The sequence below is a fragment of the Grammomys surdaster genome, unplaced genomic scaffold (assembly GCF_004785775.1).
Source record: "Grammomys surdaster isolate TR1022 unplaced genomic scaffold, NIH_TR_1.0 127, whole genome shotgun sequence".
In the NCBI taxonomy this organism is placed as follows: Eukaryota; Metazoa; Chordata; class Mammalia; order Rodentia; family Muridae; genus Grammomys; species Grammomys surdaster.
In genome coordinates this window covers 551,255-574,550 of record NW_021604585.1, presented here as the reverse complement: position 1 = coordinate 574,550, position 23,296 = coordinate 551,255, and the positions used below count along the sequence as shown (strand labels likewise).

Genomic DNA, 23,296 nt, shown 5'->3' with positions numbered 1-23,296 from the left:
CCTCTACTGCGGGAGCACAGAGATCACATGCCTCATGGAGGACACTCTCTTCTGTGGGAACACAGCGATCACGTGCCTGATAGTCCTCTACTGAAAAGGACACACTCTTGGCACAGCTTCCAGAGGTTGTGCTTCAAAGGGGAGAACTGGACTCTGGCTCGGCAGTGAATCACATGGGGTGCGAGATGTCACAGCCAGATAATCCAACCCTATGTGAACTGCACGTCCTCACTCTGAGAATCAGGGATAAAATAGTACTTCAAGGAGTGGCACTCCACAGTTAAGCCATCAGGTTTTGTAGCAAGTATCCTCTGTGGAGCCATCTTGCTGGTACTATAAATATTTTAAAATACTAAGAAAAGGGGTTTTTTGTTTGTTTGTGGGGTTTGTTTTGTTTAAGAGAGGGTTTCACTACATGATCCAGGCTAGCGTGAATTGCTATAAACCAAGCTGTCTTGGAATTGTGCATCCAGCTGCCTTGGCGCCTCAAGTGCTACTACGCTTAGCAACAGTAACTATACAATTCCACAGAAAAGTTAAAGTAAAAAAATGTACGCCACGTGTGGCAGCCCATGCCTGTAATTCCACGACTTGGGAGGAAGAGGCAAAAGAATCTGAAACATTGCCACAAGTTTAAAGATAGCCCAGTCTAGTCAGTGAGTACAGGCCAAAACCAAAACAAATAAAAACAAAGAAGCACAAGTAAAAAAAAAATAACAGTATTCTATAAAAATTATAATAGGAAATTAGTAATAAAAGGGTTTGAAAAATCACTTTTTTCTTATAAATAATATCTGACAAGGAAAAGTGCAGAAGATAACACTTAAAATACTCTTTGAACAACGGGAAACTTTATAAATACCTGTAAAAGGGAATCCAATATTAAAGTGGCAACTGACTTCTCCTCATTATCTTGTTCAAAAAGAATTTCCACAACTGAATCTCTAATGAGATTAAAGAGAAAAGAGAACATTTTATAGTCATCATATAATGTGGCATAGAATAAACCATTAGTTACACTGACACAATGTTTTTAAATGGCAGTACCACCTTCATGAAGTATTTAATAAAATATAAAGCTTTCTCATTGTAAGTGGGGAAATGGGAAAAACCCTCAAGGGTTTTCCAGTGAACGTGAAAAACAAGGTTTGTCATACAGAAAGCATTCCTCAAGTGTTAGCTACTGCTATAGTAAGATTTATATGTTTTGGATTTCATTACAGTTCCTCAAACAAAACAGAAAAGAAGTTATACTCTGTAAAAGCTAACAAGATTTCACATGCCTGTAAGTCAGAGATACACGGAGTTTAAAAACAGGTAACAGAGCCCTGTGGTTTCCGCAATCAAGGTCCCATGTAGTTGAAGCTGGCTCCAAACTCGTTATCCTCCCGTCTCTACCGCCCATGGGCTGAAATCTCAAGTGTGAGCCACCACGCCAGGCATCTCACATTTTTTTAATTTAAAAAATACACAAAGCTAAACATAGTGACTCCAACTCCTGCGCATGTCTGTGCAGCATATGAATAATGCCACAAAGGTCAGAGCAGGGCATCAGACACTCAGCAACTAGAGTTACAGAGAGTTCTGAGTTGCCATGTGGTGCTGGGAATTGAACCAGGTCCTCTGTATTGTTATGCTGAGCCATCTCTCCAGATCCAAAAAACAAAGTTTTAAAGCACAAACAAGCAAATGACTGACTACAAATAAAATCTAGCCACCTTTACAAATGAAGTCTTATTGGAGCACAGCATGATTCCCTTATACACTGTACATTATAGCGCCAGTTTTCTACTCCAGCTGTAGAGTTAGCTGAGTAGGCACAAAGACTGCACAGACCTCACTACCCTTTATTTGAAAACATTATTTTCTGCTACTATTTTAAACACTGTTAATTTCATTAAAATAATTCTGAATTACTCTGATGAGCAGGAAGGAAAGAATATTTTTAAAACTTTAAAAAGCTGAATAAAATTACTGACCAAAAGTGAAGCATCATAAAAAATTTTTTACTGTTAACCTGAAAACATTTACTTAAAGGCTTATACAAATATTTTAACTCGTTATTTCCCTCATAAAAATAATGTCTAACCTGATTGATCCAAGTACATGTAAAATTTTCTCTCCATCCAATGGATAGTCAACATTTGGAGGTGGAGAGGGACGCTGAAATGTAAAAAAATAATAATAATAAAAATAAATGAGGTATAATTGTAAGCAAACATATAAGTAACTTTTGCAAAAGGAATTAATTTTTAAGCTTACCTCATTATTCCCATCAATATTAAATTTTGCTGCTTGGATTTGTAGTCCACGCTTTAGATCACTTACAAAGCACGTACGCACTTCAGGAGGAAATGAATGTACCTTCATTACTGCTCGTTGTTCAATGAATGGTGAGCTTACACTTTAGCCAGAACAATCTCATTCAAATAAACATACAATTTAAATACTCATCTTCTGTAAAATCATATATTATTTTATTGCTTTTATATGAAACAGAGTTGAGGTTTTACTATCGATATTTTAATACAGGCTTAAGTATGAAGCTTACAAGAAAGAAGGAGGGGCCAGGGAGATTAGGAGAGAGAATCAGGGTGGCAGAGAGAGAAAGAGAGACGCCCAGGGAAGACAGACAGACACATGTAAGAGCAAAAATGCAGGCTTCTCTATGGATTGTTGCCCACAAAACCATATTCTAAAAATTCCTCTACAGAATCATTTCTGGCATTTGACGGCCACTGTAGAAGTGTAATGATACAAATAAACTGAGCGGCCATGAGAGACAGCTCTTCCAGTTAAACAGCTTGTGCTTTCAGGAGTTCTGGTTTCTCTTTTCTCCTTTTGAGTCTTAGTGAAGACACAAACTCCACTAGACTCTTAGCTTCATTACTTCCTGCATGGCACATCCTGCGAGATCACCTGCCTGTTACTCTATCCTTATAATAGTGCATTCTGGAAACTCAACACTGTGGGGTTTTATTAATAAGGCCTTTAGACATAGGAATAAGTAAAAATTTTAAATCTGAAAAAAAGCTGGGGCTGAATGCAAGAAATCTAATAACTTCAGCCGAATAACTTTTAAAACATCACATACACACTTAGAACTATGGATGTGTTTACTTTCATTTTAAGATAAATTCTAAACTGGACAGTGGTGGCACACACTTTGAATCCTTGCACTAGGAGGCAGAGGCAAGCACATCTCTGAGTTTATGGTCAGGCTGATCTACAGAGTGAGCTCCAGGGCAGGAAGGGTTACACAGAGAAACCCTGTCTCAAACACAAATGATAAATTCTGGTGGGAGCTAGAGTGATGTCTCAATGGTTAACAACACTTATGCTTCTAGAGGACCTGGGTCCATTCCCAGAACTTACATAGTGGTTCACAACCATCTTAACTCCAGTGCCAGGGAACCTAGTGCCTTCTGACCTCCATAGGAACCAAGCACTCATGTGGTGCACATACATACATTAAGGTAAAACACATAAATAAATTAAACTGGAAAAAAAGCGGGGGGAGGGGGGAAGGGTCTTCTGGCTAGCTCCTGCTGCTCTGAAACTTGCTGTGTATGTGTGCATTTGTATTACATGCTGAGATTATAGGACATGCCATCAGATATATTTTCTATCTGTACTTTTAGAAACATGTGCCTTTCAAACTAGCACTAAAGAATGAAAGGAACAGAAACAAGAACGTCTGGGCTGGAGATGGGTAGTGTTAGGGCACTTGCTGTCAAGCCTGACCACCTGAGTTATCCCGAAGACCCTCACACTGAGAAAGAAAACCCTCTTACCTTTAATATCTTCTAGAACACTTTCTGGAACTGAACCTGAAAAACAATGTTATTAAGAATTAAAGAACTGCCAGGTGGTGGTGGCACACGCCTTTAATCCCAACACTTGGGAGGCAGAGGCAGGTGGATTTCTGAGTTCGAGGCCAGCCTGGTCTACAGAGTGAGTTCCAGGACAGCCAGGGCTACACAGAGAAACCCTGTCTCGAAAAACCAAAAACCAAAAACCAAAAAAAAAAAAAAAAAAAAAAAGAATTAAAGAACCTTATTAATAATTATTTTAAAATCCCATTTAATTTTCTTCATTCCCCATTTTTCATTTAAGTAAAATTAAATAATATATTGAGCTTTTTAAAGGTCTAACAGAAAAATCAATTTGCTTTTAGGGAAGCAATCTTTCCGAAGTGGAGCACTCCAAGCGAGGAGGGCAGAGCCCAGAAGGGCAGAAGTGTCCCAGGAGAGGGAGAGCGAGAGCTCACGTCTTACAGCAGAAGCCAGCACAGCAACGGGACTTGTGATGAACTGCATCTCCACAGGTGTGTGTCACCTAGTTTAGCCACAGCACTCCCCTAGCACCTTCTTTTGTCCCCTCTGCTCTTTCCCAATCCTTTCTAAGGATATTTAAAAAAGAAGAATAAAAAGACTGGCATGGTGGCTAGGGAAGCTGAGGCAGAAGGACTGCCCCAAGTTCAGGGACAGCCCGGGCTACATACTAAGACCATAATATTTCAAAAAACAATAAGCAAACAACACACACACACAAATTCAGGAGTAAAAAAGTAACCTTTTAGACATGCTACCAACATGACATGATTATTTGCCAACATGCTCGTTTTCTGAAGTTGAAACAGGAATACAATTTTCTAACCTAAATTTAAAGTCTTCTAAGCCAACCATATATGCTGTCTCACCCCTTTAATCCTAGAACTTAGGAGGCATAGGCAGCAGGATCTCTTTAAGTTAGAGAGCAGCCCGACCTACATATTGAGGTTCCGGGCCAGTCATGGTTACTATCTTAAAACAATATATAATAAAATAATGTCTTCTAAACCAAGTCTCAAAAACTATTTTATTCGTATATAAAAACAAACAAGCTTTTTGAAGAAATGGATCATGATAAATGGTCCAGCATAACACTGATAAATTACATGATAAATTACAGCATAACACTGTAATTCCCACCCAGATCTATACACCTTGTCTTGAAGTCAACTATTTATAATGAATTTAATCTAAAACCACCTAAAGGATTAACCTGTAATTTGAAAAGTGGCACATTTAATCACATATGCTTGAAAAAGAGTAAAATATGTTTACTAGTACTAAGTATGATGCCAGTGGGTTGGCAAGAGTGAGTTCAGCTCCTAATGGCTATAGCTCACAACTAAAACTTCTAATATGGCTCTAGCGGCCAGGGTCTAACTTGGGGATAGAGCCCATGCTTGGCATGGACAAAGCTTTGAGTTTAACCCCCTTGCCCCATTATCAGCCACTTTGTTAGTATGGCTGGTAAAGGGCAACTTTAGATTTAGTATTACTTCTATTAATTTTATTCTCTTCAATATCTCGCTTTTGTATTTCATAGCACGGTGATTATAGCACACAAGTTTATAAACACACACACTAAAGGGTCATGGTTCAAAGTGCTTTAGTGTTTGATCAAAACAGTTGACAATTCTACCCTTAGACATTAACATTTATCCAGCAGGTACAGCAACATGTCTGTGCCCCAGCATTCGGGTGTTAGTAGCTAGAACAGGGGAGTCAAGAATAACTCTAGCAACATCATGAGTTCAGAACTTGGACTATAGGAGGCCTCATCCCAACGAAAATGGCAAACAAAAAGTGTAAAAATAGTGTTAAAATTTACCTCTCAAGAAGGTAAAGTGACTTTCCAAGATTTAACCCCGCCTATAGAAAGAGATGGACCTGTACTCTTAGAATCAAGAACCTGAGTCTCTAAAGCTGCGGCAGTCCACAGCTGCTATCTGTTTTTCTAGGACTATTCAGATAGCAGTCAAGAAATGACTGGTATAGACCAGTTTTCTGTTGCTAAGTTAAGGAAGGGTTTAGTTCAGTTACGATTAAATGCTACTTTAAAAAGAGGAGGCAATCTTGGTAAATAATCACAACTGCTTAAATTTTGCAAGAATGGAAATAACAGCCATTCACTCTGGAAAGCTCCACTTCAGACATTTCAGTAGAACAAAATGGATAATAATGTTTGGTATATAATTTACATTACATACTTTTTTGTTGTTGTTGTTTTTTGTTTTTTTGTTTTTTGAGACAGGGTTTCTCTGTGTAGCCCTGGCTGTCCTGGAACTCACTCTGTAGACCAGGCTGGCCTCGAGCTCAGAAATCCGCCTGCCTCTGCTTCCCAAGTGCTGGGATTAAAGGCGTGTGCCACCACCGCCCGGCCATTATATACTTTTCAAATCACAGTACTTAGATTCTCATTTCAGGATCTTGCTGTGTGACTCAGGCTAGCCCTAACTCACAATCTACCTGGGTTTTGAATGCTGAAATTATTCATTCTCCTTTTCAAAAAATGGTTCTAAATACTAAGTGAAAGAAGATAATTAAAATTTCATCTGAGAGCTGGGCGGTGGTGGCGCACACCTTTAATCCCAGCACTTGGGAGGCAGAGGCAGGCGGATTTCTGAGCTCGAGGCCAGCCTGGTCTACAGAGTGAGTTCCAGGACAGCCAGGGCTACACAGGGAAACCCTGTCTCAAAAAAAACCCAAAAATTTCATCTGAGGATCTAAAGTACACCTAAGGTTTTCATCTAAGCTTTACTAAGGACTTCAGAGACAACCCTTTAAATTTGTCTATATCTCTGGTCATTGTCCTGTGTCAGCAAACAATGCAGTTCTGACTTCTCTGGTTTTTGTTTTTGTTTAAATATTTACACAAATGTTTTGCCTACATGTATACATGTGCACTAAAGGGACCACTGCTGCTCACAGAGGTCAGAAGAGAGCATCAGGTGGGAGTTACATTTGTTCTGAGTCACCATGTGGTAGCAGGGAATTGAACCCAGGTCCTCTGGAAGAGCAGCCAGTGCTCTTAACTGCTCAGTCATCTCTCCAGCCCCCGATTCTGACTTCTCAATGTCAGAAATGTAATACAGATTAGGATTCTGAGACAGGAAAGATCAGAATAAGTTAAAGGTTCACTATGGAGAGCAACCCAGCAACAGAGTTACTAATATAGTTAAGATCTCACTACCACCACCCCAACTACCCTGTTCCCCTGCACCTCCTCCACCACAATCTAGCTGGGGCCTTCATGTGTTGCCTGGGATAGTTCAAATGCAATGTTCCTGCCTCAGCCTCTTAAGTAGCTGGATTACAAATGCATGCTAACTGTGCATGGCTTATGGTCAGTTTTGTTTTTGGACACAGGTTTCTCTTTGTAGCCCTCCCTGTCCTGGAACTCATTCTGTAGACCAGAGATTACCCTGCAACCCAGAGATCCACCTCCCTCTGCCTCTAAGTGCTAGGTAGGATTAAAGGCATGCATCACCATGCCCAGCTGGTTTATGATCAGTTTAAAGTAGCATCTTTAATCACCTGGGCAGTGGCAGCACATACTTTTAATCCCAGCACTCAGACAAAGGCAGGTGGATCTCTTGTGAGTTCAAGGCCAGCCTGGTCTACAGAGTGAGTTCCAGGACAGCCAGGGCTACACAGCAAAACCCTGTTTTATGAAAAAAAAAAAAAAAAAAAAAGTAAATAAAAAATAGACAACTAATCAGATTTCTGCAACCAAATAAGAATTGCTATTATCTTAACTATTAAGAAAGAACCATAAGAAAACATGAAAAGAAAGGTTAACTGCCCCAAAACTGTTTTTCTTTCTCACTTTCCAACATACTTTTCAGCATAAAGGCACTTCACTAGTAAATCTAAAAAGTAAGACAGGGCCCCTCAAAGTCTGTGTTGGAAACAGCTAAGTTGGGAACATGACACATAAAGGTTTACTAGAGGAACAACTTATTAGCACTGCTTAGGGAAGACTAGGAAAACCTTACATGAGTTGACATTCCATCTGGATCATGTACAGGGAACAAAATCCCAAGGTGTGTGTGTGTGTGTGTGTGTGTGTATTCGTGTGTATGTGGGGGGGCTAATGACTATAAGATGAAGATGGGGTTGTGCAGATAAGTGCTCTTGGTGATGGAAGACAAGTTTCTAGCTGGAATAAGGAGTAAACGGGTAGGGTTAAGGCTAAGAGGGAGAAAAGAATGAGATTATGGAAAAATGTGCAGCAAGTGTGAAAGGTGGGTTAATCTGTAGGAGCTAAAAAATGTCTTGTCAATATGGGGAAAAGCCATCCCTGACAACTGTATGAAATAAACCCAATCAGCAAAGGCCAGGCTCACAAGAAGACAAGAAGAAGCGATGTAGGTGAGGCTGCAGAGGCTCTGCTCTCACAAGTGCAGCAGTGTGACGGCTGAAAAACTACAGGAGGATTACAAAGCCTTTCGGAGAAAGAACTGGAAAGCTTTGCTAATCCCCCATTTTTTAAAAGGAGAAACAGAGATAATGCTATTATATTATTAAAAAAATTAAAATATAATTATATCATTTTCCTTCCTAAGATATTATTACCTGTATCAAATAAAATTGAAAAATTATAAGAGAAGCCAGACAGTGGTGGTACACATCTTCAGTCCCAGCACTCAAGAGGGAAAGGCAGGTGGATCTCTGAGTTCAAGGCCAGCCTGGTCTACAGAGTGAGTTTCAGGGCTAGACAGCAAAACTCTGTCTTAAAAAACAAAACAAAACAAAACAAAACAGAACAAAACAAACAACACAAACAAAAAAAGAAAAGAAAAGGCCAGAAAAGAACGTGAGGCGCTGCTCCCTTCTGGGAGTGCTGACTTAGCGACCTCAGGTGACAGGTGTTGTGTATATCTAATAATCTGGTGGAAACACGAGTGTCAGGTTCAGAAAGATCAGGACCAGGCTCCATCTAAGAATCAATAACATGCAGAAGCGATTTCAGCCAGAGGAATAGATGAAGTCTGCTTAAAAGCCAGTAGAAAGATAAAGAAGAAGAGGGGGAGGAGGAAGAGGAAGAAGAAGAAATAAAATAAATCAAGTCCCCCGTGGAACCACTAGGAGAGAAAAATGAGAGAGGATGAAACCAAGGAGGAGTACTTAGAAGCAACAGTCCATGGAAGAAAGAATTCCAAAAGCAAAGGCTGGACAAGAGGATGGGAACCACCCAGAGTTTTAGAGAAGACAACTAACACAGGGTCAAGAGTGGTGGGGAGAAATGAGGAGAAGGAGCAATGGCAGGGTAAACAGAAGCTAAAAAGTATGAGGAGCACAGTCCACTAAATGGCTTCTTACCCATCACTGAGGGGAGGCTCTGTCCTTTAGCAGCACCAGTGTCAACAGTACACTGTTCCAACAGCTGAGTTTCCAACTCCCTGAAATTTGAAAGTTATTGAAATTAAAATACTGCAACTGATAATCTCTTCTTATTTAAAAGGTACAGTACATAATAAACCATGTCTCATATAAAAAGTTTATTTTGGCCCAGGGAAATAGTGGCAAATGCCCTTAATCCCAGGACTTGAGAGGAAGAAGCAATTGGATTTCTATGAGTTTGAGGCCAGCCTGGCCCTCAGAACAGGTTCCAGGACAGCCAAGGTTATATACAGAGGGAAACAAAATATTTGTTTTGAGGCAGGGGCTCTTGTAGCCCACACTGGTCTTGAATCTCCCATGTAGCCGAGGGTGACCTTGAACTTTCTTGCCTCTAACTGAGGTGCTGATGCTGGGATTACAGGTGTACATCCCTGTACCTGGTGTCATGTGGTACTGGTGATAGCACACCAGGGCTCTGTGTATACCTAAGTCAAGCCCTTTACCAATGAAGGTACATCTCCAGACCAATAAAAAAAAAGGCTTTATCTTTAAAAGAGGAATATATTTAATCACCCCACTCCATACACAGGCTTCCTACCCTCCCCCAGGTCTATCTAGCCTGGCCTCTACTTCACTTACCCCACCACCCGGCTCCTCAACCAGATTTCCTATATCTTCCTTGAGGGCACAGACTGAACTAACAAAGAAGCCCACATGCTCCAATTTCACTGAAAGAATATCAACAACATGAAAGATCAAGCCTTCCCTTCAAAACCTACTAGTCTTGTAGAAATCTTGCCAATGATGATTACGTAGATGAACTCAGGATACAAAATCTTTTAAAATATAATTTGTTGTCTCGAAAAAACAACAAAAAAATAATAAAATATAATTTGTTCATTTTTTTTTTAATGTACATCAGTGTTTTGCCTGCATGTTTGTCTGTGTGGCAAGTGTCAGATCCTAGAGTTACACAGAGCTGTAAGGTGTTATGGGGGTGCTGGAAATTAAACCCGGGCCCTCTCAAAGAATAATAGCCAGTGCTCTTAACTGATGAGCCATCTCTCCAGCCAAAGGATATCTCATCAAAGAATTCAAGGAATTTAAAGAAGACAAAGGAACAGCACAATAAAATCAAGGAGAAAGAGCTTAAAGAGAACAAACATCCAAGCAACGCCCACAAAACTCAGACAAGACTCACAGAAATGATGAAGACAATCCAAAACTTGAGAACCGAGTTCAGTCAGGAGGTACAAACACTGAAGAGGACTCAAGCTGAAATGAAGATGGAACTGAAAATCCCAATAGCTGAACTAGAAAACTCAAAGGAAAGTCCTACAATTGGAAGGAGTCGAGCAGAAGACAGAACATCAGGTCTTGAAGATGGAGTAGAGGATCTAGACCAAAGGAACAAGGAACACGGATAATTAAAGAGAAAAGAAGAGCACAGAGGAAAGAACACACAGGAAATGAGGAACAGCATGGGGAAAAAACAAACCTTTGAACTGTAAGCAGAGATGAGGAAGAAGAATCCTAAGTCAAGGTCATAGAAGAAAACTTCCCAAACTAAGAAAGATATACCTGTACAAGTACAAGACACACACCAACACCAAATAGACAAGACCAGACAAGAAATTCCCATGGCATATCACAGTTAAAATACTAAGTATCTATAACAAAGACAGTGTATTAAAAGCTGCGAGAGGAAAAAAAAATACAAGTCACTTATAACCTATAAGAATAACAGCTATTTCTCAGTGGGAACTCTGAAAGCTGGAAGGACCTACAGCAATGCATTCCAAGTGGTAAAAGACTATGTTGGCCAACTTAGACTAATGTACGTAGATAAAAATCTGCATTATTGGAAGAGAAAAACAAATCTTGGCATGACATAAATATCCTAAAAACATTTATATCCAACAAACAAAACCTAGTACAGGAAGAATTATTTTAAGCTGAAGAGAGGAATGAGAGACTAGAAGAATCTCTAATAGAGAGCCTAGAAAAAAAACTGAAATCATAATTATTAAAACACAAAATACTGGCCAGGCAGTGGTGGTGCACGACTTTAATCCCAGCACTTGGGAGGCAGAGGCAGGTGGATTTCTGAGTTTGAGGCCAGCCTGGTCTACAGAGTGAGTTCCAGGACAGCCAGGGCTACATAGAGAAATCGTCTTGAAAAACCAACCCCCCCCAACAAAAACCCACAAAATACCACTGAAATATAAACAACACTAAAAATCCACAGCACAATGACCACACTTAACATTTACTTCAATAAAAACTTTGAAATCAGTGGGCTCAACTCAAAAGACACAGGCTGATTGAACAAATCAAGAAACAAAATCCATCATCTGCTGCTTACAGGAAACACATCTTAATTTTAACGACAGGTACCACCTTAGAGTAAAAGAATGAATACACTTTAAAATTTCTCTCAAATGGGACCAGGAAGCAAGCACCACTACTGTAACATATGACAAAACAAACTTCAAACTAAAACTAATCAGAAGAGATAAAGAAGAATATTTTATTCTAATTAAAGAAACAAGAAGACATTGATATCCTGAATATACATATACATGTCAAACTCTGTCAAGCCCAATCTTATATATACATACATATATATGTACATACATGCATATGTATGTATGTATATGGCTAGAAGGAAGATACAGCATAATAAAGCTATAGACAAGAAGCCCATAGCCAGCATCATCCTAAATGGAGACAAGCTTGAAGTAGTCCAATAGAAGTCAGGAAGGAGACAGGGCTGTCCACCACCCCACTCCTCACCTCTGTGCTCCAAGTACTAGCTGGAGCAATACGGCTAGAGAAGGAAATTAGAGGGATACAAGTAGGGAAAGATGATATGATACGACACATTAGAGACCCTAAAAATCCTACCAGAAACTGCTAGAAAACATAAACTCAGCAAATGGCAGGATACAGAATCAACTTGTACAAATCAATAACTTTTCAATACAACAAATATACAGAATGGGACTCATAAACACATTCGCATTCACAGCAGCCTCAAAGAAAATAAAATACTAAGAAAGAAACCTAACTAAAGTGAGAGAAATGAGAAAAGCATTAGAAAATGGAACAAAATCCATGGTCACAGATTGGTAGAATTAACATTGTAAAAATGGCCATTCTACCAAAAGCTTTTTATAGATTCAATGCAATCCCCATCAAAATCCCCAAGCCATTATTTACAGAAATAGAAAAAAACTATCCTAAAATTCATATGACACCACAGCAGACCCTGGATAGCCAAAACAATCCTGAGAGAAAAGAATAATGCTGGAAGGGAGAAAGGGGAGATTACAATTTCAGCTAAGAATGGAAACAGCTAAAATGTATTTCAATCAACAAATGATAATGAAGATGTGGTATTCGGTTGTAAAGAAAAAGAAAATCATGAACTTTGCAGGTAAATGGATGGAACTAGATAGAACTGGAAACAATGTTGCATGTTTTCTTACACTGGAGGCTCCTGACTCCAAATCTTCAGATATAGCTGTAGTCTTAACTCCTCATCTAGGAAACTTCTGTTTGCAACAGAGAAAACTACAGAAAACTACAACCAATCAAAATGCAGAGTTGTGGAGTCTAGTCCCAATGGACACAACTACAGAACACTACTGCACCTACTAAGGCTTAGGAACATTGTGGAGGGTGGGGGTGGGGAGAAAGATCATGAAGATCAAAAGGATCAGGGAATCTGCTGTAAAGTTTTGTCTCCTAGTAATATCAGAAGCTACACCATAAAGTCTGACCAAAATGACTGTCCAAGTGAGAGCTGAGTAAAGATACTATCGTTGGACATGCCAAAGTGGACAGGGAAAAAAGCCCACAAGATCTCAATTGTACACAAAGAACTGAAGACAACTGGGGAAAGCTGGCAGTGGGAGAGGTGTCTTCCCTAGGGAAGAGTGGACCAACTGATTGTCTAATGTCAAATGGTCAGCCCTGAGAACATATAGACAAGAACATTACAGACTTAACAGGTTATATTTATGAATACATACACACACACACACACACACACACACACACACACTCTATTAGTGAAAGAGGCCATGAATTTAAAGGGAGAGTAGATAGGAAGGCTTAGAGGGAGGAAAAGGGTGAAATTAGTTGTATTATAATCTCAAAAAAATGATGAATGCATTCAAATAAAAAAGAAAATGGAATAAATTAAAAATCAGATTATAAGCATTGGATTTTGTGGTACTGGTGAGAAAACATACAAGAAACTTACTTGTGAAGAGCTTTTCCTCCTAAGGGTAGTGCTCCCCAGCAATTCAATACTGGGATGCCTTCATATATCTATACTGTAGTCAAGGACATCATCATCTGAGGAGATACAATGTTTCCTCTACAATACTGTACTAATTAACCTTGCTGATAAACTTTTACTTCTTATTTTAGAAGTTATAGGAAAGTCAGAAGCAAGTCTTTTAATAGTGTTCACCAAAGAAAACACTTAAATGTGTACATGCGTAGACACATCACAATTCATTAATTAGATAGAGGCATCCAACAAAGTAAGTCATTAGCAATATAGACCTACTGAGTGCTTAAAATTCATCTGTTCAGAACTTTGATAGCTTTAAGAGTCTAAGTTTGATAGCTTTAAAAGTTTAATAAAAAAATACTCTGACAATCAACACATCAGGAGAAGGCATTACAGATGGTTGTGAACTACCATATGGTTGCTGGGACTTGAACTCAGGACCTCTGGAAGATCAGTCAATAGTCTTAACTGCTGAGCCATCTCTCCAGCCCCAGAGAAATATTTTTAATATACTGGACTAAATAACTTTACTGCTTTAACTTATATGAATTTCTAAGATATTTTAAAATTCTACATATGGCCCAGCCTGGCTAAGCCACGAGGATGGTACTATATTACTCATACATTACATTACTGCTAATACTGTGTGGGTTGATGCTTTGTAAGGACTTAAAAATGAAGAAGAATACTGGCAAGAGTGCCAGTTTGGACACTCTAGGTTTATATCCTAGCCATATGCTTATATAAACTTACCCTAACTTCCAACTTTCTTACTTATATGAAAAGGATAGCACTTACACGGCAGGTTTACTTTGAGAATTAAACAAAGTAATGTCTTTTTTGTTTGTTTGTTTGTTTGTTTGTTTTTCGAGACAGGGTTTCTCTGTGTAGTTCTGGCTGTCCTGGAACTCACTCTGTAGACCAGGCTGGCCTCGAACTCAGAAATCCGCCTGCCTCTGCCTCCCAAGTGCTGGGATTAAAGGCGTCCACCACCACCCGGCACAAAGTAATGTCTAACTTAGTTTTTTAGGAGTAAATAATTATTTCCCTGCTCTGAACATTTTTTTTCATAGAAATCTAGATTTTGAAACTGCTTGTCTTATGTTCATGTACTTTAACTACATTCTAACAAAGCAACATTCACTGTGACGATTCAATAAAGCTTACCTCTATTGTAAGTGTTTATATGGAAAGAAATATACCTATTTATTAAACCAGTAGTAATCCTCTGTGACTAAACTACTAATTGTGCCTTATTAAGTGACATACCTGTTGGGTCCTACACTAAGAGCTTACCGTACTCAACACACACAGCTCCTACGAGATGGAAGATCACCACTGTTTTATAGATATGGAACCTGAGGGCAGGAGTGCAAGCTACCTGAGTGGTACCCTGTAGGGAAGAAGCCAGTCCAGATTTGTCCTTTCCTGCCCATGCACATAAATTCAAAGGCATATTATTCTGACAGCCTCTGCACACAGAAAAAAAAATGTCTTTCTTCTATAATGAAGGCCAATTTCTTTCTACCATTTAATTTTTTCTTAGTTTAGCTTTCTCATTTTAATTTGTTCAATTATTTTTTATATGACTTCTTTTCTTAGAAGTTAACTATCCTTATCAGCTGATAAAGCATCTTGAAAACTGAACATAATATTGACCAGATCTGCTCCTGGAGCATAAACTAGGACTGAATCATAATAACTTCTGCAAAAAGCTTAAATCTTTCAAGGCTATTAACCTTACCACATGATAACTCATACTGTACACACTAAGCCAAAATACCTCAATAATAAAAATCGTTTTTATAAGCCAAAATACTTTAGTTAAAATAAGTAAAGAAAAAAAACAAACCAAAAACCACAACATGGGCTAGGTGATAAAAAAAACAAAAGATACAGGCAACACCAGGCTTTCTCTATATCCACAATCCAGGACCACGGCAGAATTAATCCCGAGGGTCAGAAGCGCCATCAGATGACTTGGAGCAAGTAAGACAGACGGAACCTGGAAAGCAACAAAGCAGTAGCAAGACAGGGGTTGAGCGCAGTGTTTGAAGACGTCAGATTTGTCTGCAAATACACTGGAAAAATTCATAGGAACACTGCTCTGAGTTATATCTCTTCAATCAATGTTGGTGTTAAAAGAACTAACTTTCTGATTTAGACGAATTTACTCAATAACCAAAGTATATTGTAATAAACAATACTAGGTTGTTTCATTCTCAAATGACAATTCTAAAGCATTTTTATCAACACTACCTCTTGTGAAGTAGAATTTTCAAAGAGATAAAAGTCTAGAAAAATGTAAATTGAAAAGAAGATACTAAAGAACAGATGCCTTTGCCACACTGGAAATACTGAAAAGAACCCACCTCCTCCCTCTGGCCGTCTGTCCATCCATCATCCCTCCATCCCTCCCTTCTTTTTATGACAGCAGAGTTGGAGGCTGTCCATGAACTGTAGTGATCCTCCTGCTCAGGCTCTCAAGGACTGGGATTACAGGCATGATCTATTATGTCCAGCCTTAGGAAACAATTCCTACCACTGAGCTATCCCTCAGCCTTCTTTCTACTTAAAAACAATTTATTAATTTCATTTAAAAATAGGTATCTCAACCAACCACAGCTCCCAGGGTCTAAACCACCAGCCTGGGAGCACTTAGGGGGCGATCCAGGGCTTCAGCTGAATATGTAAAAGTGGAGGGCCCTGCTGGGCATAGGTGGAAGAAGAGAACCTTGACCTTATGAAGGCTGGATGCCCCAGGGGGTGGAAATTTTGAGGGTGGGGAGGTGGGAGTGGGGGGGGTAGATAGAGGTTACATCCACAGAGAAGAAGGAGGAGGGGCGAGGGGATTGGGGGTTCCGAGGGGGTGGTGGGGGATGGGGTAAGGGACAACATAGGAAATGTAAATAAATCATCCAATAAAAAAAAAAATAAAAAAATAGGTATCTCTAGGAGCTGAGGAGATGTCTCCTCAGTACAGTGCCTACCATGCAAGCATGAGGAACTGTCTACAGTTCCTGTACCCATATAAATAAAGCTGGTGCAGTGGCACATTCCTGTAATCCCAGGGTTGAGGAGACAGAGACAGGAGGATCACAGCAACTTCATGGCCAGCCAGGACAACTGAATCATGAGAGACCCTATCTTGAACAATAAGGTGTGAGGCAGGGGCTGCAACTCAGGTGGGAGAACTGCTCACTTAGCATGCGTGAAGCCACAGGCCATCTCCAGTACTGCATAAAAACAGATGCACATGTAATCCTACTACTTGGAGCTAAAGGCACGGGAAAAGGGAACCTCAATTGAGAAAATGTCTCCATAAGATCAGGCTATAGGCAAGCCCGTAGAGCAATTCTTAATTAATGACTGATGGGGCTGGAAGAGACTCAGCCCACTGTGGGCTGGTGGTTCTGGGTTCTATAGAAAAGCAGGGTGAGCAGGCCATGAGAACAAGCCATCCCACCACAGCCTCTGAATTAGTTCCTGTCTCCAAGGCTCCTGCCCTCACTTCTCTCAGTGTTGGACTGTTACCTGGAAGTGTAAACGTGATAAACCCTTTTCTCCCTGGTTGCTTTTGGTAATGGTGTTTCATCACAGCAGCAAAAACCTGACTAAGAACAGAAGATGGTACCAGGTTGTGGGGAGTAGCTGTGATGGACTGGAAGGACTTTGGAACTTTTAACTAGAAGGCCACTGAGTGTTAAGAGCTCAAATGGGCTATTACACTTACAAAGCTGTTGAAAGCAACGCAGGTAATGGAGGCTTGGTCAAAGCAGGATCAGAAGTTTAAGGTCAGTCTCAGCTATATATAGCACGTTTAAGTCTAACTTGGCTTCACAAGATCTCAAAAATGTCAAAAATAAATACAAAAATAGGATGAATAAATGATTAAGAAAGAAATTGGGCTGCTGTCCTCTACAAATAACATATATACATATGCACACAAACATGTATACATACATACACAAATAAAAATAGGTACCTCAAAATATTTGAAAAGAACACGAGTAAGTGTCTCTCTGAAGTGGGAAGGACATAACACCGACTCAATAACCACAACTCGGCGGTCTCTGGGATTCACCAACAGATGCCTGAAAAAGGGCAGTTTTGTTTTTAAAAGAAAACAGAGATCTGTACTTTTCTGGGTAAGTAATGCAATTTAAGAATAAACTGTTTTTCATATGTTCATATTTTCATGACAAAAATATGCCTTTATTTTACTATTCCAGGAATATGCTATTTCTGAGTTCTCGGACTGCGCCAAGTGCTGCAGCAGGAACTAGAGCCATTCTCATTACTAGTATTAGCCACTAAACAGACGCTTCCTTTTATGAATCTGTAAAAGTAGTTAAGTATAAACGGACAAACTCCAGTCACAATAGACATTAACTTGGAAACCATACACTTATTGCTCAGAAAGTACTAAAAATGATCTTTATTATTTTCTTATTTTTTGTGGATGCATATGCACATATTTAAGCAGAAATATGCATTCTATAGTTGTGCTTTACTGTACTCTTTTTATTTTTCAATACATCTTATGTTTCTGATTCACTCCATACAGATGTGGAACAACCCCTAACCCGTTTTGTTGCTTAGGACAGAACTGAGTGAATCAGCAAATGATTAACTACTACTGAGCAAAAGGCCCCAGACTCCAATAATAACTGCAAAATGTTTTACCCCTTAGAAAGCCAATAGTTTACTTAACAATCCTACTCCTCCCCCTCTCTCCCTCTCCCCCTCCCCCTCTCCCTCTCCTCTTGACTGAATTTTTTACTTGCATACTGTCAATCCCTTTTATTAATGGACATTTAAGTTGCCTTCAATGTTTTCTTACAGTTTTCAATTTTCTAATCTTCAAGTATGTTTTTCCAAAGGCTAAAGACAGAGATGACAAGATGGCTCAGGGGTGACGGCACCAGTGGCTAAACCTGACTTTGACCCATGGGACCCATGTGGAAGGAGGAGAGAACTGGTGCCCACAGTGCATCCTCCGACCTCTGCACACCTCACGTACCCAGAGACATGCACATCCACATACAAATTCTTAAAATAGTTTTAAAATGCCCAAAGGTTGAAGATAAACAAAACTGGTGATGGGATCCAATTTTCTTTTTTGCATCAGATGCAATAACCAAGCATTCCTGTAACTGGCATTAGAGGAAAAAAAAAAAAAAAAAACCTAACTGCTCAAGTTAGGAAAACAACAACCCTGAAATAAAGCTTCATCTTACCTGAAATACAGTATGTGGATGAATTCCTTTAGGTAGGAATATAATTCTTCTGTATTAATATTATACTGAACAACTTTGATTGGCTGTAAAAAATTAAAATGATTTCTTATATTAGCAAAACAATATTTTGTGCTTTTTATTTTCTAATAAATTTCCTCCTAATAAATGAAATTTATATTAAGAGCTTAAAAACTAAAAACCAATTAACCTAGGCTATAGGTCAACTGGTAGACTTGCATAGCTTATACAAAGCCCTGGGTTCAACCCAACATTGCATAAATCCATAAAACTCAATGTGGTGGTACATGCCTAAAAACAGGCAGAAGACTCAAGTTTAAGGTCATCAAGCCTTAACCTGAGTTATATAAAACTTTATCTCAAGAATAACATCAAGCCGGGCAGTGGTGGCGCATGCCTTTAATCCCAGCACTTAGGAGGCAGAGGCAGGTGGATTTCTGAGTTTGAGGCCAGCCTGGTCTACAGAGTGAGTTCCAGGACAGCCAGGGCTACACAGAGAAACCCTGTCTCGAAAAGCCAAACCAAAAAAAAAAAAAAAAGAATAACATCGAAACAACCCCAAACAAAACAAATAATCCCCACAAAGAGTAATCTCTTCAATGAGGAATTCCAAAGAACTGGCAATGTATAAAACAGAAGGTAATTTTGAATTGTATAAATAGAAGCATGCGTCTACAAGTAAGTGCACAGAACAATGCTTATAAGCTTTCTGTCTTAATTCATCTGACTTATCATTTGGGCATGACTGATGATAAAAATTCAGAATTGCCTAAGGAGCATAAAGAGGGCTGGAGAGACGGCTGAACAGGTACGAGCACTGCAGCAAGCACATTAAGTAGCTCACAACTGTAACAGCAGTTCCTGGGTATCTGCCGCCCTCTTCTGGCTCCCAAGGTCATTGCATGTTTGGAGGGAATGTGAGTATGTGCAGGTAAAACTCACACACACATGAAGTAAAAATAAATCTTAAAAACAAAGAAAAATAATGTTTAAAAACAAAAAGTAGCAAAGGTGTCCTCAAACATTCTAGACTTAGTTCATCTCCTGGATTATATGACTGTTGCACATCATGATTAAATTCATGTCATATAAAATTAGATCTCGCCAGGCAGTGGTGGCACACGCCTTTAATCCCAGCACTTGGGAGGCAGAGGCAGGCGGATTTCTGAGTTCGAGGCCAGTCTGGTCTACAGAGTGAGTTCCAGGACAGCCCCGGCTACACACAGAGAAACCCTGTCTCGAAAAAAACAAAAACAAACAAACAAAAAAAAGTCAACAAAGTTGACTTAAAAAAACTCTTGAAATTATCTTACTTTATTTTTCTAATTTTTACATCTTATTACTTATTAATATGAGTGTGTGTACGTGTGTGTGTGTGTGTGTGTGTGTGCGTGCATGCATGCATGATATATGAATGTGTCACAGCCCTTGTGTGGAGGCAGTATGACAACTTTGTTGAACTTGTTCTCCTTTCTACTTTTATGTGGGTTCTTGGTATGGACCTCAACTGCCAGGCTTGCTCAACAAGCACCTTTACCTACTGAGCAATCTTGCCAGTCCATAGTTTTCTGATTTTTTTTTAAAATACCTTAGACATGCCAGCTCTTTTTATCACACTAGGAATTATACATCGTGGACCAGTTTCTCCTGCGAATCCACACCTGCAAAGAAACGGAAAATTACACATTCATAATCTTCTTTCGAAATATCTGCCAAAGAAACAATGGCCACAAAAACATCTGGAAATACCTCTGATGCACTTACAGGGTCAAAGAAAAAAAAATAGCATCTATTAACAATTTTACATCCCACGTTAAAGGAAGAAACAAAGTCTATAAAGTATTTTATACTGAAATAAGCCAGTGTCTCATTTTGAGGCCGATTTCATTTTCTTTCACTTTTTAAATTCTGACTTTTACAAGACATTTATTTTTACAACCCTGGATCTACACTATGTGACGTCCTTCAGTCCTACATCACTCAATGAGAGGATATGAGAAACGCATTGTTAGGTGACTTAGTTATTTTGCAGCTTCATAAGAGTGTACTTACATAAACCTAGAAATACAGTGGGCTGCACATAAAGGTATGTGTGTGATTGTTGTTAGACTAGACACTTGTATAACATGTTGCTATACTAAATACTCCAGGCAACTATAACTCAACAATGTTTGCATACTTAAGTATACAAAAACATACAAAGGGTAAATATTTTGTGCACCTAAATGCATCTAAACATCGAATAATAGGAACTATAATCATTCAGAATAAAGAAACTCTGGTCATTGACAACCAACATGTGATACTGAAAAGCCATGACATTGTATATGTGATCGCTCATTGACTGAAATGTCATTCGCTACATGGCACATGACTACGATTTGGATCACACTATTAATAATCTCATCATTCTATTGTTACTTTTAATATTAATTTTGTACTATTACTAATAAAGTAACTGCTAACATGTTATTTAAGACTGTTCTTTTTTTCTTTAATCATTTTATGTGCCTAAGTGTTGTGCCTGTATGTATGTGTGCACATTATATACATGCCGGGTGATCATACAGGTCATTAGATTCCCTGGAACTGGAATTGTGAGGTAACTGTGAGCCATCTGGTAGCCAAGCATGGTAGGCATACGTACAATGCCAGCACTCAGGAGGGCAGAGGCAGTAGGACCAGAAATTTGGTGCCAGCTTGGGCTATACTGGACACTGTTTCAAAAAAGAAAAAGAGAAAAAATAGTAGTTAGTGCCACATTTCTTTTGTGCTGGAAAAACAAGTTTTGGTTTAAAAAAAAAGGTTGCAAAAATGACTATAATGTAAATTTCACCAAAACCACACTTTCTTTTTACTCTTGGGCACTGTCCCCTGTTCTCACTTCAATGTTACCTATATTCCATGCTCCTCAAAGTCCTCAAGACACAGTAGAATGATGTAGCTTAAGTTCTGCTCTTTGTACATACCTCCTGCTCTGTCTTCACTCATATCCCTATGTAATAATTTATATTATCAATATATAGCCAAAAAATTATTTTCAGGTATTAATCACTATGACATTAATGTTCTCAAAAAAGTAAGAGATGAATATGTGAGAGCCTGAGAACAAGAAAATAACCAAGAACTATGTTTAATCCAATTCTGTAGCTTCTAAGGGCCAATTTCTAAGTATGTTCTTATGACCATTTATTTAATAGTTACTTCAGGTTAGGAAGTGTTTAAAATGTCTAAAAATATGCCAAAAAATAATTCAAACATCTGTTTCATATTAACTTCACCTCATATATACATATGTATATATGATGTAATTGTCAGCTTTGAGTCTAATATGTATTTCATACACACCACCCCATATATACATATATATGATGTAATTCTGTGTTGTCTCTTGAGTCCAATATAAGGACTCTTAAATGGATGGTCCAAAGAACTCAAAACTGTCCTATCAACCAGATGTTCTAAGGTTTGTAAATTTGTGTTTTCCGTCTCTGCCTTTGACTGACTCTTTGAGGACCACTACTCCAGTGCTTACAAACTGCTTTTTAAAGTGTAAAATGTGGATCTAAGAGTATGAGGTAACCAACAGAATTTCCAGTCTTATCTCTATACGGCTTCACGTCTTCATCCCTAGCTGGATGTCCTACACTCTTGGGGAACAATCTATTTCCAGAACCAACAGGGCTCCATCGCATAAATGTTTTACAATGGAAAGAGTCAGCAAGTGTTACAATTCGATGGTTGGTTTCCTATATGACCCAGCAAGAGGTAAGCACAATCTGGGTCATCGCTGTCAAACCTTGAAATGATCACCTTACGTTGGGGTGGGGTAGGGTGAGGTGGGGTGGGGGGACACCGTTTCCAGAGCTTCCTGGGCTTCTCAGGTAGTCCAGATCCTACTCAGCCCACCAGATCCTCAAGGTTCGCATCGCCCAAGAGAGTCCTCCTTGACAAAACACTCCTCACTGACAAGGATTGAGCTTTGCTTCAACGCAATGATGCGAACGAACATTTGCGGGATCGCCGGGGTAAGGTCCCGGGTGCCCAGCGGGCCTAAGGACAGTTGCCGGTCCGGGACCACTCGCACTTCCCTCGGGCCCACAGCCGCCCACGGCCACTCACTTGGTGAAGGCTTCTCCTAGGTCGATCACGACCGCTGTCTTCTCGCCGCCGCTCCCGAGGCCCTCGTAGAGCGGCATCTTGGATAGACCAGCGCATAGACGATGAAGTGGTCCGCCGGGAGAAGAGCCGCCCGAGCGTGGGGGCGGGGCGGGGTCCTCGCACAGCCGAGGACCCGGGCTGGCCAAGGAGAAGCCTGACATCGCGGAGGCCGAGGCAGTCAGGCGCGCCAGGCACCTTAGGGGGCGGAGCCTCCCGGGTCCTCCCGCCTAGCGGCCCGGGGCGCCTGCGCGGTGAGGCAGGGCTGTTTTGCAGCCTGGAAGCGGAGGCAGGAACTTAAAAATCTCTTTCTCTTTCCCCAGCTGTGTTTGGACGTTTATCATGACGTTTAGTCGCCGCAATGAACACACAAGATAGAGTCTGCTAAGAAGAGATTG

The 23,296-nt window shown here is 39.7% G+C and overlaps 1 protein-coding gene across 1 annotated transcript in view; it reads right to left on the bottom strand.

The window, feature by feature from the left end:
• Positions 1 to 23,008, bottom strand: part of Actr10 (actin related protein 10) — a 25,820-nt gene extending 2,812 nt beyond the window's left edge. The window contains exons 1-11 of the mRNA XM_028789238.1: positions 22,863 to 23,008; positions 20,329 to 20,401; positions 18,723 to 18,805; positions 17,468 to 17,576; positions 15,380 to 15,487; positions 13,447 to 13,514; positions 9,156 to 9,235; positions 3,795 to 3,830; positions 2,263 to 2,342; positions 2,090 to 2,163; positions 863 to 944 (exon numbers count right to left, since the gene is read on the bottom strand). Of these exons, the coding sequence (XP_028645071.1) occupies positions 863 to 944; positions 2,090 to 2,163; positions 2,263 to 2,342; positions 3,795 to 3,830; positions 9,156 to 9,235; positions 13,447 to 13,514; positions 15,380 to 15,487; positions 17,468 to 17,576; positions 18,723 to 18,805; positions 20,329 to 20,401; positions 22,863 to 22,939 (870 nt within the window). The 5' untranslated portion in view covers positions 22,940 to 23,008. The remainder of the gene's footprint in view (positions 1 to 862; positions 945 to 2,089; positions 2,164 to 2,262; positions 2,343 to 3,794; positions 3,831 to 9,155; positions 9,236 to 13,446; positions 13,515 to 15,379; positions 15,488 to 17,467; positions 17,577 to 18,722; positions 18,806 to 20,328; positions 20,402 to 22,862) is intronic.
• Positions 23,009 to 23,296: the final 288 nt, after the last annotated feature.